At 33.6% G+C, this 17,783-nt stretch overlaps 2 protein-coding genes across 2 annotated transcripts; both read right to left on the reverse strand.

The window, feature by feature from the left end:
* Positions 1-374: 374 nt before the first annotated feature.
* On the reverse strand, positions 375-6,493 carry LOC134718942 (BTB/POZ domain-containing protein 6-like). Its single transcript, XM_063581801.1, has 3 exons — positions 6,389-6,493; positions 4,153-4,412; positions 375-1,566 (listed from the first exon to the last, which is right to left on the reverse strand). Exons 2-3 carry the CDS (start codon positions 4,410-4,412, stop codon positions 534-536), a joined length of 1,293 nt encoding a protein of 430 aa, XP_063437871.1. The 5' UTR covers positions 6,389-6,493; the 3' UTR covers positions 375-533.
* A 4,130-nt stretch (positions 6,494-10,623) lies between these two features.
* On the reverse strand, positions 10,624-16,343 carry LOC134718103 (glyoxal reductase-like). The gene is made up of 6 exons (XM_063580595.1): positions 16,336-16,343; positions 13,894-14,022; positions 13,585-13,692; positions 12,793-13,011; positions 12,137-12,284; positions 10,624-10,906 (listed from the first exon to the last, which is right to left on the reverse strand). The coding sequence occupies exons 1-6, from the start codon at positions 16,341-16,343 to the stop codon at positions 10,844-10,846; spliced, it is 675 nt and encodes a 224-aa protein (XP_063436665.1). The 3' UTR covers positions 10,624-10,843.
* Between the last annotated feature and the right edge of the window lie 1,440 nt (positions 16,344-17,783).

Genomic DNA, 17,783 nt, shown 5'->3' on the forward strand with positions numbered 1-17,783 from the left:
GGGGCCGCTGGAGGAATTGAGGGCCGCTAAGCGGCTCTAAACTATATAGTATAATCATCCCTGACACTAGGTAGGTTTTTAGAAACCTGTTTTGTGTCGTTCGGGAAAAGGGTATTAATTTTGACGGTCATTGGGATATGAGAATACTTTGCTTTGTTTTCCGAATGGGCAGCCGTACTTACAGAAGCCAGGACTAATTACGGACAGATATAAACCAAGGATTTATAAAATAGTATCTTCATTGTGATAATCTAAACAGGATACATGCATGAACCTTTATTTTTCAAGCTGAGACACCAACAAAACATACAACCCAAAAACAAACTTTAAAAATGAGTTAAAAATGTTGATTATCATTTATATACCCCATAGACTGTACAGACTAATTTAAATATAGATCTGACCAAAACCTAATTTAAAAAGTTAAACTAGGTTTTACACGTTTATTATTCATAAAAGTAGCACAAGCTACCAAATAACAGTTTTAACCTTTTTTTTTTTTTTTTTTTTTAAATATGTCCACTCTACTTAATTTACACAAAAAATGTAAAACCAGCAAATTGTCCTTCGTCTACATTTGATATACCTGTACACATTGGTGAATTCTTGAATGTTATTGAAACGTCACAATCTGATGCTTTCACTGAATGACTACAATCTACACCATAGTACATACCCTCTGTAGAATTTTGTGTAGTTATGGTGTATTCCTTTCCGGATAAAATTTGAACTGGTTTTGGGAGCACTATAAGTTGTGGTGAATCGTATCCATAATTCACATCTTTTTCAGTTTTATGGACAATAATTTCCTCGTTGGTTTCATCTAATATTTTAAAGTTAATTTCCGTCTCATAAGAGTTATATGGAAATAGATTGACCCCTTTAAGCCAGATATCTGTATCAGCTTGGAAGATTAAAGCCTCTGTCCCTTCGCTTTCGTCATAGAAGTCTGAGGAATCAGTGTACCTCGTTACAGTGTGGACTTGTCTTTTTTCGATAGGTCCTCCTCTTTTGTTATTATTAAATATCGAAGTTTTAATTCCATACTGGAAACGATAAATGGCTATCATTTCATCACTTGACAAGAAGTCTGTATTTGCTATCTCTTTCGAAAAGAAATCCATGTCAACAACTGGAAATCGTATTTGATACAAAGTTTGTCCAACAAGATTCCGCATGTTTTGGCCGGTTGCTTCAATCTTCTGTAAATCACATTGAGCCTTGGTCCATTTTAGGAAAAATTGACATACATCGGTTTCACTGCAGGACAAATAATCGGATTTTAAAATCATATCTACACATTCTATTGGAAGGCTGAACGAGTGTTCTGAGAGGAGACATTTTTTTGTATCCATTTCAATGTGATGAAGGCTTTCTTGTAAAAGATCAGGCAGATGATATTTGTATGCAGTTTGTAAAGTTTTAGCTGCATGTTCGGACGTGGCTGTCTTCTTTAAGGTCTTCTCACAATCTTGCTTTACCTTTGATAACATGTACTTGTCAGATGCATACAGCAATTCAGTCACGTTTGAATTAGTAACCACTATTTCGTCAGTGTATATGTACCTAAAATAACAACTAGAGAATGAGATCGATGTACTAGCGAATTACCTATAGCAGCTGTTCAAAATAAATGCAAGTTTCTAATCGGCACAAAAAAGTCAATTTAAGTCAATGCTATAGTAACTGTATGATAGTAGGTGATTTAATTATTCGAAAGACAATTTAAGACATAACTATCCATATTTTCTTAACATAAAGATTCATTGCATATTTGTTTTCAATTTGTGTAGCAATTGTTACTTCAGTGGATACAAATTCACATTTTTTTCAGATTTAAACCTGTAATAGAGATTACAACTTTTTGGGTAGTTACTTCTTCACGAGGAAATTTTCATTCTAATCAGAGTTTAGCTGAATAAGCAATGAAATTTCTGAAAATAGTGGCTGCGAGGTAAACTATATATATATATACAAATAAGAAGATGTAGTATGATTGTCAATGAGACAAACTAACGCGTCGCCAGTAAACTTAATTTGCGACCATCAAATCCCTAATTGATGCCTTCGGAGCTTAAAATACAATACATTTATCTCCTAACTAAAGGTCACGGTACGGCCTTTAACAATGGGTAAAACCCGTACCGCATACTAAGTCAGCTATAAAAAGGCCCAGAAATGACAATTCTAATGCAACAACGTTTGTAACGTTCATTTTGATTGGATAACGTCACTTATTTACATGGCATCAATTGGCAATTGATGCTGTAGGACGTACGCGCAAGCGCAGACGGCATATGACAGATTTTAAATACATGTTTTAACGTTGTTTTCCGTCAGTTTCATTAGAATGGAGATACCAATTTTGTATTTTAAGCTCGGACGGCATCAATTGGGGATTTGATGGTCGCAAATACCCGTTTACTGTCTCCGCTAACGCGTCGCCAGTAAACTTAATTTGCGACCATTAAATCCCCAATTGATGCCGTCGGAGCTTAAAATACAATACAGTTATCTCATAAATCTTGTTTCGCATATATTCGTCAGGTTCACATATAAAATTAAATCTATAGCCAGCGGCCCTAAAGAATGAAGGATGTACATGTTACCACCATTTTCTAAATTTAAGCATTTTGTAAAATGACTGAATTTTCAGGCAATTTGGAAAAAGCCTAACCTTGACAGGCATTATACAAAATGACTAAAAAAACCTAGTCATTTTGTAAAAATAAACTGAAATTTTGAAATTGCCTGTTTAGTTTTAAGCAATTTGTAGAAGGAGGATATTATTCAGATGCAAGTTTTTAAGACGTGCACAATTTCGTTATAATTCGAATGGATTATTTCTACAGTGGATTAAACTGGATAAAGGACAGAAATCTAGACTACAACTTGCAATTGAAATGAAAGTATTTTAGACAGGAACAGAAAATTTCCCCTGCAGAACAGCCATAGAGTTCTCAAGGGTTGTCAAATCGTCTGAAAATGTCAAGGCGGATAGATCTTAACATGATGAACTTTTCAACTCCCATGTCAGATTTGATCTTAATGCATTAGATTTAGAGATATATATAGCCAGGAACATATACAATGTATATTGGATACAATGTTCCCAGATTTAGCCAAAAACTGTATTTTAACCCTATTTTCCATTTATAGCCATGTTGTTTGGGTATCAGGCATTATTCGAACATATTTTTTAAACAAGATACTCTAATGATAATTGTTGACCTAGTAGTTCCATGCATAGGAGAACATGTTTGTAAAAGTTAATAGACTAGAAAGAAGACAGTCACCGCGATGAAATAATCTTAAAACATATTTTTATCTTTTAACAAGTGGACTCTTATAAACTTTAATTTTTATTAATTTTAGGTTGTACCCATTGTTTGAATTTAAATCTATAATCAGTGTTTTAATCTTGTGACAGTATGACCTGTACAGTGTAAATACAAGTTTTTAACTTTTATCCTTATCATTTTTGTTTTACTAAAACAAAGATTCATATTTAAACCTAACACATTTTTAATATTTAAAATAACTACGCATTTTCAAAAATTATCTAAAACTAGGATATTTTTAATGCGGTGATTTTTTTGGGAACATATGAAAAAGAAGATATGCATGTGTGACTTGTGTGCTTATTGCGAAACCCTCAGTATTTTATCAGTAAAGGTAACAAAAGAATTGAAATTTAAAAGTTTGTTGATCCAGAATTCTCCAAATGTGGACGGAGTTCTTAGTCAGATTTTACGATAAACAGTAAATTTACAAAACATCAGGACAAATTTGTGTTCAGTTTTGTCGTACAAACATTTTGAGATTCTATTTTTTAAATTTCAAGTTCTGTGCTTGTGTGAATTGTAATAATTAGGTAAACTGTATTCTTGATTATTTAAGTTCTTGTTTTATTAATTCAGTAATTCTCATAAATGAAACACCTCTGGTGTTCAAAGCTTCAGTTGTTTTTATTAACTTTTTATTTATATAAAATAATATCAGGCATTTTGTAAAATGCCTTTCAATTTTTCCAAGCATTTTGTAAAATGCCTAGAAAATTTATTCATTATGTATAACGACTGAATCTTGCAGGCATTTTACAAAAGATTTTAACATGGAAAACATCATACGGTCTTTGAAAAAAATTCCTACGCTAAAATATTGTTAAAGGTGCTTTCTTCAATATCAGGAATATCTATCTCTCCTGTCTCTGGCATAGAACCCTCAAACATAGTGTGGAATACCGGACTCCGACTAGCCAACATATATTTATGTGCTTTCATTGGTGTTCGTCCTTCCCCTACCCTCAGTGTGACGTCACACATAATCTCGTTCTTCAGCATGTGCCTCATGCATTCTGCTAAGGTTTTATCATCACGCCAGTCACCTGATTTTGTTTCACAGACAGCCATCTAATATAAAATAATAGATATACAATAAATTGAAAGATTCATAGATGCGACATTTACACCAGAAATGACAGAAGGCAAAAACAAATCTGTACCACCACCAAATCTCAATTTGTCAATTTCAGAATTTTAACAATTAGGCTAATTCAGATTTCCATACTTAATAGCCCCATAGGACGCAATTACGACTGGACACAATTACGAACGATTTCCAATGTTTTCCCTCTGAGATCATATTTATTTCTATTTATCAATAAATGTTTTTATAAATAAAAACCCTATTAAAATTCCCTTGTTTTCATGATAATACAATTTATGTGCACTTGGTGAATGTTGATGACGATGACGATGACAAAATCTTTCTGAAAATATTATAAAAACAACAATCTGGCCTGCAAGCTATATAAAAAAAAACATAAAGTTAAGTGCATATTGCCTTCTTTTGTTAATATATTTATATAGAAATAAACATATCTCCTGTGTGATGCCTTTTATCTTGCCCAAATAACCCCACAATTGACGTTTTTTAGACTCTTATATGACCCTATTTATGGTCAACAGAAATATGTTAATTTTATTGAAAAGTCCAGAAAACTTCGAAAGAAATATTGACCTATATAAAAAAAAAAATCATAGATGAATGATAAGGGAGCTACCATTTGATTTTTAGGGGGGGGGGGGGGGGGCGGTGGTCTGTGTTTTGTTTTTGTCATTTATTGAATCTTTCCTTCATATGGGCGACGTAGAAGTGCTGTAATTTATCAGCAAAAAGTTTAGATTTCTTTTTAATTAAATTTTAGAAGAAAAATAATACAACGGTTTATATTGCTTTACAAAATCAGTGACAAAGTATGCTTCATGACAGAAAAATACAAGCAAGTTAACATTTCATTCTTAATCTTTAACTACAAAGCATCGTCTGAAAGTTGATCTGGAAAATTTGATGTAATTCTTCCGGGCTAAAGCCTCTTAGATATGAAAAGCCCACATGTTATATCATAACACGGATTTGTGGCCGCTGTTACGACTGTCATTGCAAAACAATGGGTGTAAATGAATTAATCTCCCTTGCCAGTTACAGCTGCAATACCTATAGTTGTTAATAGGGTGTGCTTAGGGAGCTACCATTTGATTTTTAAGGGGGGGAGGGGCTAGGATGAAAATTTTTTGTCCTGCATTTTTGTTAGCTGTAATCTCTGTCCTGCCTTTTTATTTTTCACTCTGTTCGGTCCTGCATTTTTTTTTTTTAGCTTATCCTGACTTTTTATACCTAAATTGTCGTCCTGACTTTTTTTTTGCAAGTGTCTCATCCTGGTTTTTTTTACTCAAAACTCCTGTCCTGCCTTTTTTTTCAAATATCATCCTAGACCCCCCCCCCCTTCCATACAAATCAAATGGTAGCTCCCTAAGTTCACCACCGAAGTAGTTAAACTTGAATTTAGTGCTCCTTTAAAGGAGGAATTTACACAAATAACAAAAAAATAGAATTTTTTCCTTTACACATGACCGACATTTCGTCTGCAACCACTGCTGTAGTAATTGAAGTAAAAAACAAACTTGTGCATCTAATTTTCCTATGAAAATGTTTTTGAGATAAAGATTAATGTATGTTTATCAATACAGACTGTTAACTTGTCATTGATTTCTTCTGCAAGATATATCAATATATAGTGCTGTTCGGAATTGCGTCCATATGTGGCTCTCTTGACCCGTAAAATGAGGTCACGCAAATCTTACTTAAATCTCCTAACGTGAATAAAAATGTATGTGGGATATGATGCAGAATGGAAAGCCTTCATACATCAATAATTCAATGGTATCAAGAAAAGTAGTCTACATGAAAAATATTAATCACAGTTCAAAAATCGGTCGTAATTCTGTCCGGTGAGCTAAATATGTAATGATCAAAATATTAATTCAGTATGTTCATGGTATAATTCAATACGCATAAGTATTAGTCATTTAAAAAAAAAACTTACCAGTTAACTTATAATTTGTTGTCGTTGGCTAGTTATAAGAATTGAAAACGAAAGTAGATGTTCGTTCGATCAACAACAAAATATCGACAACGGAGATGGATAAAATATCCGGAAAATTACAAATGGATTATTTTCGTGTCTTTCGTAAATTGTCTCTTATTCTATATGATTTTTCGACAGTTAGGTGAGATGAGTAAACAAATTATATGTGGTTGGATATTTTGGACGTTCGATTAAATATTTGGGCAACTGAAAGGAGTAAATAAAGGTTACATTCATTGTATTTTTTTTTAGGAAAATAATTGTTTTCCGTTTTCTATTTACACGACAAAAGGATACAAAAATCATCAGAAAACAGTTATTCCCCCTCCACGACGCAACGATTGTAAGCTTCATCTTTAATCCAGATTTAAGACCTAATCTCTGTCCCTTCCTATCCAACGCAACATTGTTTCCCATGGAAGTTCAATTCACGTCCGTGACTGATTCCATCCCCTTCCACATTGCAGAATTGAACTCTCAGTGTCGATATTTCCCCGTATATTGGACGGAGTTTGAACAATGTTTCCTTTCTGTTTTTCCCGCAAATACAAAGACAATTAACAAAACCAGACTCTTATGGAGCATCATAATTATAATGAGTACACTTTATAATTATTCGATTAACATGATTAACGGACATCAATATACTTCAAGCCATATGTACAGGCCGTTTTCGTGCACAGGTAAACCAAATATAAACTTGATGTCAATCGTGTTTTTATGATCCTAGCTTATAAATATAATTTTAAGTTTTGAATGCTTCTTTTTGTAACTATATTGGGTTGTAAAAGCGTTGACCGTGCGCACATTTTTAGAATGAAGCTCTTCCGCCCGTCATACAAAATGTACTTCGGTCAACACTTTACACCCCAATAAAGTTACAAAAAAAAAGCATTTAGGAAATATTAATTGCGAGTTCATTTGAAGAACAATTTCATTGTTTCAATGTGTACCATACAGTTTAGTAAAATCATAATACCGTATTTTTACAGATATATTTATACTGACAGCAGCATTATATCAAACGATAATGTTGAGAATGTCCTTTACGCTGCAGAGAAGTACATGCTAACGAATTTGAAAAAGGCTTGTGAAACATTCCTCAAGGAAAGCCTTTCATCTGACGTTGCTGCAAAATACCTTTTTATCGCTTATCAATATCATATGGACGAACTCAATGAAACTTTGCGTTACGTACATAACGGAAAATACCAGAAAATGTTTACAATCGGATTACGCAGCGAAGCTTCCAAAGGAATGTATAGAAATCATCCTGATGTCGGATTGTTTCGAGACCGAATGTAGTGTTGATGGCTCATGTTTTATATGTATCAGGCCGATTTAACGAAATACATTTGAGAAGACATGTTTATTCAGCATTGTTTACAATCATAATATCTGGTACCTAACGGGTACTTTCATACATGCACAGATCGTACCGAACAGCCAAAGCACTTTTCAGAACGGATCAATATCGAATATAAGACAATACTTAATATACTACACCGAACTTTGCATGTTTTTTTATGAGATGAATGGAAATGCAATGTCAGATAAATAACCGTGAAACCAACGGAGAAAACATGCGAGAAATGGCAAATAAATTGCTCTATTTAGTTAGATCCAGAAGTTGATATGCCGTATTTTTCTGAGAATGTTTCCCAATCAGGTGTTCTGAATCCTAATGAGATAATATCAATTTATCAATCTCATTTTGGAGAAAGGAATGATTTATTTCCAAATAAGCCAAGAAGTCCATATGGAAAGAAGCAATTTAGAAGCGTCGCAAACAGATTTAGTGAATTACATTTGAACAAGTTATCGACAGGATTACATGCTATATCCTTCTATACAAGTAGAGATATATTGTTAACTGGATTCGTTATAGGTTGTCCGATTGTCGAAATGAAAAGTGTGTGTTATTCATCCAGCACGGTACACTGTGAAATAAAAGTACTTTCTAATAACAACAGTTGTGTAGCTACTTCAGTGAAAAAGTTTCAGTTTGTTGAAAAGAATGGCGAGCCATATGGTAAATGTTACGATATGATTCTTAGTAACAAGCTTAGGATTCCTGCTAACCAGTTATATACATGCACTTTAACGATGGAAATGGTGAAAACTAATTCTGTGGAATATTTCTGTTATGTTGGAACTGGTTGTACTCAACAGACTATTAGCGACGTTGTAATAGTCATTTTTCTAAATTCACCAAGATCCAATACCGGAACAAACATACGACAGGGTCAGTTTGCTGGATTAAGATTCGACATTTGTTGTCCAAAGGAAAATTAAATACCGTCTATCTAAATCAGACTTTATAAACGATGTACTCACCTGATTTACATGTTGTACTTTGGTAGTATGTGACTTGGGTTTATGTAAATAGATAGCTAGTAAAAAGGGGGAGAACAGGGGGTTACCCTTCTCCCTTCGCCCACCCCTCTTCTCGCTTCTCCTATCCCTCTTCTCCTTTTTTCATTTTTTTTAATTTACCGGAAAAAAGAGAGATAATTTATTTTTTCATATTTTATTTTTTTCTCGAACTTTTCTCCTTTTTCCCAGCCTTCCTCTCCTTTCTCCTACCACCTTTCTCATATCTCCCATCCCCTTTCTCCCTGTCTCCCTTACCCATGTCCTCCCCCTCGTAGTAAACTATCATTGTTTGTAGCTTTGAACAATATGATCATCAGTATTTAAGAAAAAATAAATGATTAAGATCTTCATTGAGAATTACATATATGTTCAAAGAAAGTATACTAAATACTAAATAGGTAGCAGCTTTATAAATATCACAGATGACCACAGGTATAATCAACTTGTCGGAACCACAATCCCTTCCTCATTTCTACATTTTGATCTCATCGTACGCGACTAATCACCTATATAAAAATAAGGAGATGTGGTATGATTGCCAACGACACAACTATCTAACAAAGTTCAAATAAAGTGGATATAAGCAATTATAGACAACCGCACGGCCTTCAACAATGAAAACAAGAGTGCACACACTGAAAAGTCTCGCCTTCTTTTCTAATCATTGATATTATGTTGATAGTCCTAATAATAAAGCTTTATTACAACGGTCACATAAACTTAACATAAACCATGAAAATTGAACATTGACCTTTGAACCATGAAAATGAGGTCAAGGTAAGAAAAACCATGCCAGGTAGGCATGTACAGCCAATAATTCTTCCATACAACAAATAAAATTGACTTATTGCTTATAGTTTAAGAAAAACAGACCAAAACACAAAAGCTAAACACTGAGCAATGAACGGTAAAAAATGAGGTCAAGGTCAAATAAAACCTGCGCAACTGACATGTAGATCATGAAATATTTCCATTCACCAAATATAGTTGACCGATTATATATAGTATTATAAAAAAAGGCCAAAACTCAAAAACTTAACTTTGACCACTGAACCATGAAAATGAGGTCAATGTCATATGACACCTGCCAGGTAGACCTGTACACCTTTCAGTGCTTCCATACACCAAATATACTAGAGCTATTGCTTATAGTACCTGAGATATGGACTTGACCACCAAAACTTAACCTTGTTCACTGATCCATGAAATGAGGTCGAGGTCAAGTGAAAACTGTATGACGGGCAAGAGGACCTTGTAAGGTACGCACATACCAAATATAGTTATCCATTTACTTATAATAAGAGAGAATTTAACATTACAAAAAATCTTATTTTTTTTTTTAAGTAGTCACTGAACCATGAAAATGAGGTCAAGGACATTGGACATGTGACTGACGGAAACTTCGTAACATGAGGCATCCATATACAAAGTATGAAGCATCCAGGTCTCCCACCTTCTAAAATATAAAGCTTTTAAGAAGTGAGCTAACACCGCCGCCGCCGGATCACTATCCCTATGTCGAGCTTTCTGCGACAAAAGTAGCAGGCTCGACAAAAACCATACCGTATAGTTAGCTATCAAAGGTTCTGACATGAAAAATATGAAATAATTAATTTGAGAAAACTAACCATTTTTTTTTAATGACTTTCATGTTAAAAAAGACAGGAAATTTAATTTTTGCCTTCCACGCGTTCTCACTAACGCTATTGTTCTATAACGGCGGATGAGTGTGGGTTCTCACTTAAACTTAATACCGATGCATTTTGATTGAAAACGTTTTTGTCAACCCTATTGTTCTATAGTGTCGGATGTGTAAGAATACAGATTTATTTCACGTGTGAAACATTCGTTTTTATTTCACTAGAAAATCACGGTATTTCATTGCAACAATTGTCACGAAAATCATAATGCTTTGAGTGTTTGCTACAGTACTGAGTGTGGACGTTTATCTTGTAAAAGTGCCAATCTGTTTATAATTTTTTTTATTATATGCTTTGATTTAAATACAATATGTCATAAAACAGATTTAAATAGATATCATTCTGTCCAAGGGACATCACAGGGGTTCCATGGTTTGCAGGATTTGTCGGGGAAATTATCCTGAAAAAATAGTATTCATCATAATGGTCATAGAATAACTAAATGTACTAAAACTTTTAAATATTGTGAACACTTAATTAATTCTTACACGGAAACTTTGTGTTATTAGTTATTTATCCGTAGTCCAATTAATATTAATTTAAACAGTGATAGAAGATTGATTTTTAAAAGTCAAATGTTATTTGATTATTCAAGATGGTTGGGTCATGGCAATTTATGCGACTGAGTCAGATTTTCAAAATAAAACTTTGACGTACAAAGCGAAACTCCACAAAAAGAGATTTAATTACTACACAAAGGAGAGATATACTCCACAAAAGGAAAGGAACATACTTCGCAAAATGAGAGATAACAAAGAGCTAACCAGTCAGAGAAGCAGCAAATACACAACAGCCCTTGTGGATTTTGCTTTTTCCACATGCTATATTCTCTTTTTTATGACCCACCTAGGGCACCATATTTTTCGGTATGTGCGTTCGTTCGGCCGTTCGTCCATCTGTTCCGCTTCAGGTTAAAGTTTTTGCTCAAGGTAGTTTTTGATGAAGTTGAAGTCCAATCTAAGTACACATGTTCCCTATGATATGATCTTTTTTTATTTTTATGCCAAATTAGAGTTTTGACCACACTGTTACGGTCCATTGAACATAGAAAATGATAGTGCGAGTGGGGCATCCGTGTACTATGGACACATGCTTGTTTTTAAAAAATATTGTTTACTTATGCTAATCTGCTTTTTCAATTGATTGTACTTGCTAGTCTTATATTCAACCAAAGAAATTGCATGTCCACTCCTATGGGTGGGCCGAGTGGACAAGCCATAAATTTTGCCCAACCGGAGCCCACTCTGACTGAGGGCAGATAGACAAAGCAAAATCCACATAAACTGTAGAATATCATTTTGTGAGTTCTTGGTTTGAATGAACCAAGGATGGAACCAAATACTACTTAATATGAAAACATTAAGTTGCTTCTTATTTTCAAAGAAGTTCTTCCAAAATTTACTTTGTTCCCCATTTTCATAAACGGACATTTTTGTAATGTTGATAAATAGCTTCCTCTTAACTTCAATATGGAGCAAAAAAACAAAAAAATCTCACATTACTGAAAGTTAAAGACGGCCCCTTATTTTTTGTTTTATACCTATAGGATATAATTCTTGTTTTCCTTTGCTTTGATTTTACCTAATTAAAAAGCAACGTCAAATAGTAGCTGAACAAAATCTGTACTCACTAATATTGCCATATCTTCATCATTTAATGACCAATCAAATACACTCATATTTTCTTCTATTCTAGCAGACTGTACAGATTTAGGAATTGTTATGAAACCATGTTGTAAACTCCATCTTATAAGTATTTGTGCTGCTGATTTGTTATTTCTGAAAAAAAAAAGTGCATTAAAAATTTTGTTTAAATCAAAGAAATATAAATAAGAAGATGTGGTTTGAGTGCAAATGAGTGAACTCTTGATGCACCACAACAGATATAATGAATGGTACAAACAACACTTTTATAGAGCTATGCATTCTGTTCATAATCAAAGTAATATTAAACAAAAATGATATTAGGAAGAAAAACATTTTCTTTTGCTTTTATCGTCGACGACATTTTCATTTGGGACCTTAAAACGGGCCCTTTTTGACAGTAACCGTTGAACGAGCAATTTAGTCTGTCTAGTATTGCTTTACTTCATATTTAGTTTGCATTTATGTCATATGTAGGTTGTCTTTTATTACTGCATCTTAATTTTCAATGGTAGTGATCTTGTATTGTCACTTTTTTTATCTTCATTTTTTTTTAATTGCGGCATTCAGATTTATATTCACGCTAAATATAGAATGTTTTTTTGATTTTATGCAAAATGTGACTATAATTGTGTACACAAACCTCTTTGCCATCTCACAAAGTGTTTCGTCATCAAATCTTTGTCCTTTGACGAGAGGAGCATATCCCATGACTGCGATATTATTGTCTCTACAGTATTTAACTATATCCGGTTTCTGTTGCCATGGATGCAGTTCTATCTGATTAACTGATGGTACCGGAAGTCCATGAGACTTTATACCCTCTAAATGATGGATACCAAAATTAGTTACACCTACTGATCTATAAGGTAATACTTCAGTTAACATGGTTAAATATATATATACATATGTAATGTATGTTCACAACACATAATTTTAGAAAGCAATGCACAGCACAGTAATATGCAAAAATGGCAACCTCAAAGTAGTCCTTCTCTTTTGGGAAAAAGATGTAGATAGTAATGATTATATGAACATGTATTAATTGCATACTTTCCTATGTTATTACATAAACAAAACAGATTTGACATAATTTATAATAAACATGTTCATAGTTATCTTCCAACAGAGAAGAAAAATAAACATACGCTTTGTTTTGTTATTTATTTATTTTTACAAAGGACCCCAGGCTTTCAATACGAAGCCCAATCTCAAAATTCAGTAATTTGCAGACTTATCTCATAACATAGAGAAGTAATTAAAAATAACTGTTAGACAAACATGTGGTACAAAATTATTTGATAAAAAAGAAGATGTAGTATAATTGCCAACGATCGACAACTCTCCCCGAAAGACGTAGAAATTAACAACTTTATACTATATATATGATAGGTAATTATACTGATGAAATAATAACGATGTTAGGATTACCCACCTAATAAGACCTTGTTCTTTCAGTTCCAACATGGCTTTGTATGTTTCGATTATTTTACCACTTTTTGGTGAGTGCACGAGGTAAAGATCTATACATGGTACTTCTAGCCTGAAACATAAACATGAAAAAATGAATGTTTTAATGGTCGTGTGATTTTTAAACAAATGTCGCATTTTGATATCACACGTGATTTCGTTTGAGCCGTCTCTCTCTCTCCCTCTTCCATTAATTACCAAGCCTGGAAATCAGATAGTTAAGATATCAATTTGGGGGGCATTTTTAAACGTGGTGTTAGTGAAAATTACCTACTTTTCCAAACTTTCTTTGAATATTTTCTTGCATCGATTGTAACCATTTTCACTGAGCTTTGTAACAATAAACACATCTTCTCTGTTTAATCCGGAATTCTTCAGTTCTCTTCCTACATCGGCTTCATTCCTGTAACAACAGACATAGGATACAATAAAGTGGTTTTTTTTGTAACATAAACGAGGAACAGTGTTAATAAAAAAGAAGATGTGGTATGATTGCCAATGAGACAACTCTCCACAAGAAACCAAATGACACAGAACTTAACAGCTATAGGTCATCGTACGGCCTTCAACAATGAGCAAAGCCCATACCGCATAGTCAGCTATGAGACCCCGAAATGACAAAGTAAAACAATTCAAATTAGAAAACTAACGGCTAATGTATGTACAAAAATTGAGCGAAAAAATAAATATGACCCATTCAAACAAACGACAACCACTAAATTAAAGGCTCCTGACTTCGGACAGTCTAATATAGAGACATAGGATAAAATAAAGTTCTTTTGTTCTATAACATACACGAGGTACAGTATTGTATGTATATATGTCAAGTGGTGTTAACAGATGAGAGATTCAAACGCCAAAATGATTAGGCAGTTATGTCAAGCGCTAAATCATGATTCCACAAAACTTTTGAATGGAAAAAAAACATTAAATACTTAAAAATCTTCCATCAACAAATAAAAAAGAAGCATGACACATAACAACCACTGAAGAGGACCCTGACTTTGAACAGGCAGAAACGTGTCTTTTTGGACTTTTGTGATCTCAAACATTCAATGTGAAATAAAACCTATTCGAATTGTTTTACATTGTCTTATCGGGGACTTTTATAGCTGACTATATGCGGTATGGGCTTTGCCCATTGTTGAAGGCCGTACGGTATTTGTTAATGTTTGTGTCATTTGGTCTTTTGTGGATAGTTGTCTCATTGGCAATCATACCACATCTTCTTTTTTATATCCCAGTATATATATATAAGGTACACATTAGAGATAACAGTAAAATTCGTTGTAATAAAATTTAGTACGGGATAATCATTCGCTTTAAAATTGTGTGCTGTATCACAAAATGCTTGCAGTTACTGAGGCAAACCTGAAATTAAAAAAAGTACTGGAATGCATGCAATCAAGATGTCTAACGTATTCTTCCTATCGAGTCCGTTTGACTATGCGGGATATACATTTTTGAGGAGTCATAAGTCATAAGGTTGTAAAGCAAAAATTCTGTCCCTATCCAATATACTCTCATTTTCCAGTGGCAGTTCAAATTTCGCCAACCTTCATCCTGGGCTACCTCTATTGCATAACCGTCATATTGTGTTGACTGTAAACTTGTTCTCGTCCTAAACACGCATGCCTTATTTGTCAATGAATGTTAGGCAGACATCGATCACATACATGTATTCTCTTCCAGAACATGCATGATATATCTGTCACTGGACGTTTAGCAAACACAAAATAATAAATGTTGTTCTCGTCTTGAGCATGCGTGAAATATTTGTCACTGGACGTAAATTAACAAACAATTAATAAAAATTGTTCTAGTCCTAAGCATGCATGAGCATGAACTAGTTGTCACTGGACGTTGAGCATTCAACAATTGATTGAATGTGTTCTCGTCTTTAGAATGCAGGAAATATTTTTCACTGGATGTTAAGCAACCAACAATTGATTAAATTTGTTCTCGGTCTGAGAATGCATGAAATACTTCTCACTGGACGTTAAACAAATGGACGTTTTAGTAACCAACAATCTATCAAATTGGTTCTTATCTTGAGCATGCATGGAATATTTGTCACTGGATGTTAAGGAACAAACAGTAAATCCAATATGATCTCATCCTGAACATGCATGAAATATTTGTCACTGGACGGTAAGCAACCAACAATCAATCAATCCATACATTATTTTGACTGATTATTAGTTCTATTTATCCCTTTTCAAAAAGTCTAAGTTATAAAACTGAATATCATAAAATTAAGAATGAAAATAGGGAATGCACCAAACATTGTCAAAGAGACAACAACCTGACCAAATAGACGAAAACAGCTCGACGACACCGATAGGTCTTTAACCCAGCGAAAATCCCGCACAGGGAGGCGGGCTTCAGTTGATTTTGGTGTATTGTTTTTTTTGCTTTTGTGTGTCCTTATCATAATCTGCACAGTTTCCTTAATTCGTAGTGATATAGGCTTTGAAGATATGAATAGATCCTTACATACTTACATGTATAAATGTCGAAGTGATGAATAAAAAACGTCGATGTGGTATGATTGCCAAATGAAACAACTCTCCACAATAGATCGAATGACACAGAAATTACCAACTATAGATCATCATACGTCCTTCAACAATGATCAAAGCTCATACCGCATAGTCCGCTATAAAAGGCCCAGAAATGACAAAATGTTAAAGTTTGTATTTATAAAGTTACCTACTCGTACATTTCAGCCGTGTCTCTCACTAAATAGACCCCTTCTGTAATGCGATCTGTACGGCTTGTTCTGTCTGACCACCCGGTCCTGGCGTGGCTCGCCACACACCAAGTCCAAACAGTGGCATACTCACGCCATCATTTAGTGTTATCTTAGATGTTATGTCTGTAGCTACTGATGCCATTCTTCTTCTCATAATATAGTGATATGGTTCTGTGTATAAATAAAAAAAATAAATGTCATCAATATATCTTGTTCATAAGTACGTATTGTAGATAATTGTCGCAACCAGAGATTTACTAATAATTAGTTTTAAACACAATCGTTTTCAATATTGTAGATTTTCTTGGTACTTGATTTTCCTGAATTTTTATTTAAACATTGTTGAATGATGCATTTTTTTTATAATTTGAGTAACAAACAATTATAGCATAATTCTAATCTCTCAATGATAATGAAAAAAAATAGGTAATCGCATTTATATTTCTGTTATATTATTTATTATATACATCTATTTTTTAATATGTACGATTGTGGTTACAAAATCACTTCAAATCAGCTTTGTTTCCGTCATAAACATACTACTATGTTGGGTCTTTTAGTTGCTTTTTCATTGTTTTCTATTGTTTTACTTAAATCAGTTCGATGACTGGCCGACAATATATAGCAGGGTCGGATCCAGCCATTTTAAAAAGGGGCTGGGGGGTTCCTAACCAAGGATAAATGGGGGGGGGGGGGTCTAACTATATGTCCCCATTCAAATGCATTAATCGGCCGTAAAAAGGGGGAGGGTTCCAAACCCCGGATCCCCCCCTTCCCCCTCTGGATCCGCCACTGTATAGTGTACTGTCATCGTAGCTGACTATATATTGTTGTTATTGGGTTGCCGTAGCCCTCAGTGTTATGCAAATTTATATTTATAGATTTCTTTTCAGTTCTTCCAATCATTTTAAAAAATGAATAAACATTAATAATGTGTTTTTATTTGTTTACATCAAGACGTTAATTATTTTTTTCCAAAAAAAAAAAGGATACGCTAGTGAACCAAAAATATACATTAGAAATACATTAATATCTTCATTTATCAAGTATGAATATATCAACAACTCACATGTGTTTACCTTGTCATGTGTTGTGTGTGTAATGATTTATTTACCTGACACACACTCACAGGTATTATTTCAGATGAAACAAAGTTACCTCCCTTTCACGTGGGGTAATTTAAAAATCTACTATTTCATGATATATATTATAATTTTTTTTTTTATATCTATATGAGTGTATACAAATAAATTCTTTACTTTTCATAACTGCTCAGCTCTTTTGTATTGTAAATTTAAGATAGTTTTAGATAACTCCCACCTTATTCATTTATAAAACGAGCAACCATAAAAAAAAAAGGGGGGAAGGTATATGGTTTAAGGCAGATTTTTTTTTCGAACAAAGGCTAA

This window comes from Mytilus trossulus, chromosome 5 (assembly GCF_036588685.1).
Source record: "Mytilus trossulus isolate FHL-02 chromosome 5, PNRI_Mtr1.1.1.hap1, whole genome shotgun sequence".
Lineage (NCBI taxonomy): Eukaryota > Metazoa > Mollusca > Bivalvia > Mytilida > Mytilidae > Mytilus > Mytilus trossulus.

Bases quoted from the DNA above. Each gene is read 5' to 3' on its own strand.
- LOC134718942 (XM_063581801.1), bottom strand. From the start codon at position 4,412: ATGGCTGTCTGTGAAACAAAATCAGGTGACTGGCGTGATGATAAAACC. The intron at 1,567-4,152 runs GTAGGAATTTTT...TTGTTATTTTAG, and splicing joins ACCTTTAACAATATTTTAGC to GTACATATACACTGACGAAA.
- LOC134718103 (XM_063580595.1), bottom strand. The intron at 13,012-13,584 runs GTGGGTAATCCT...ATTACCTTATAG, and splicing joins AAAGAACAAGGTCTTATTAG to ATCAGTAGGTGTAACTAATT. The intron at 12,285-12,792 runs GTTTGTGTACAC...TTTTTTTTTCAG, and splicing joins CTTTGTGAGATGGCAAAGAG to AAATAACAAATCAGCAGCAC.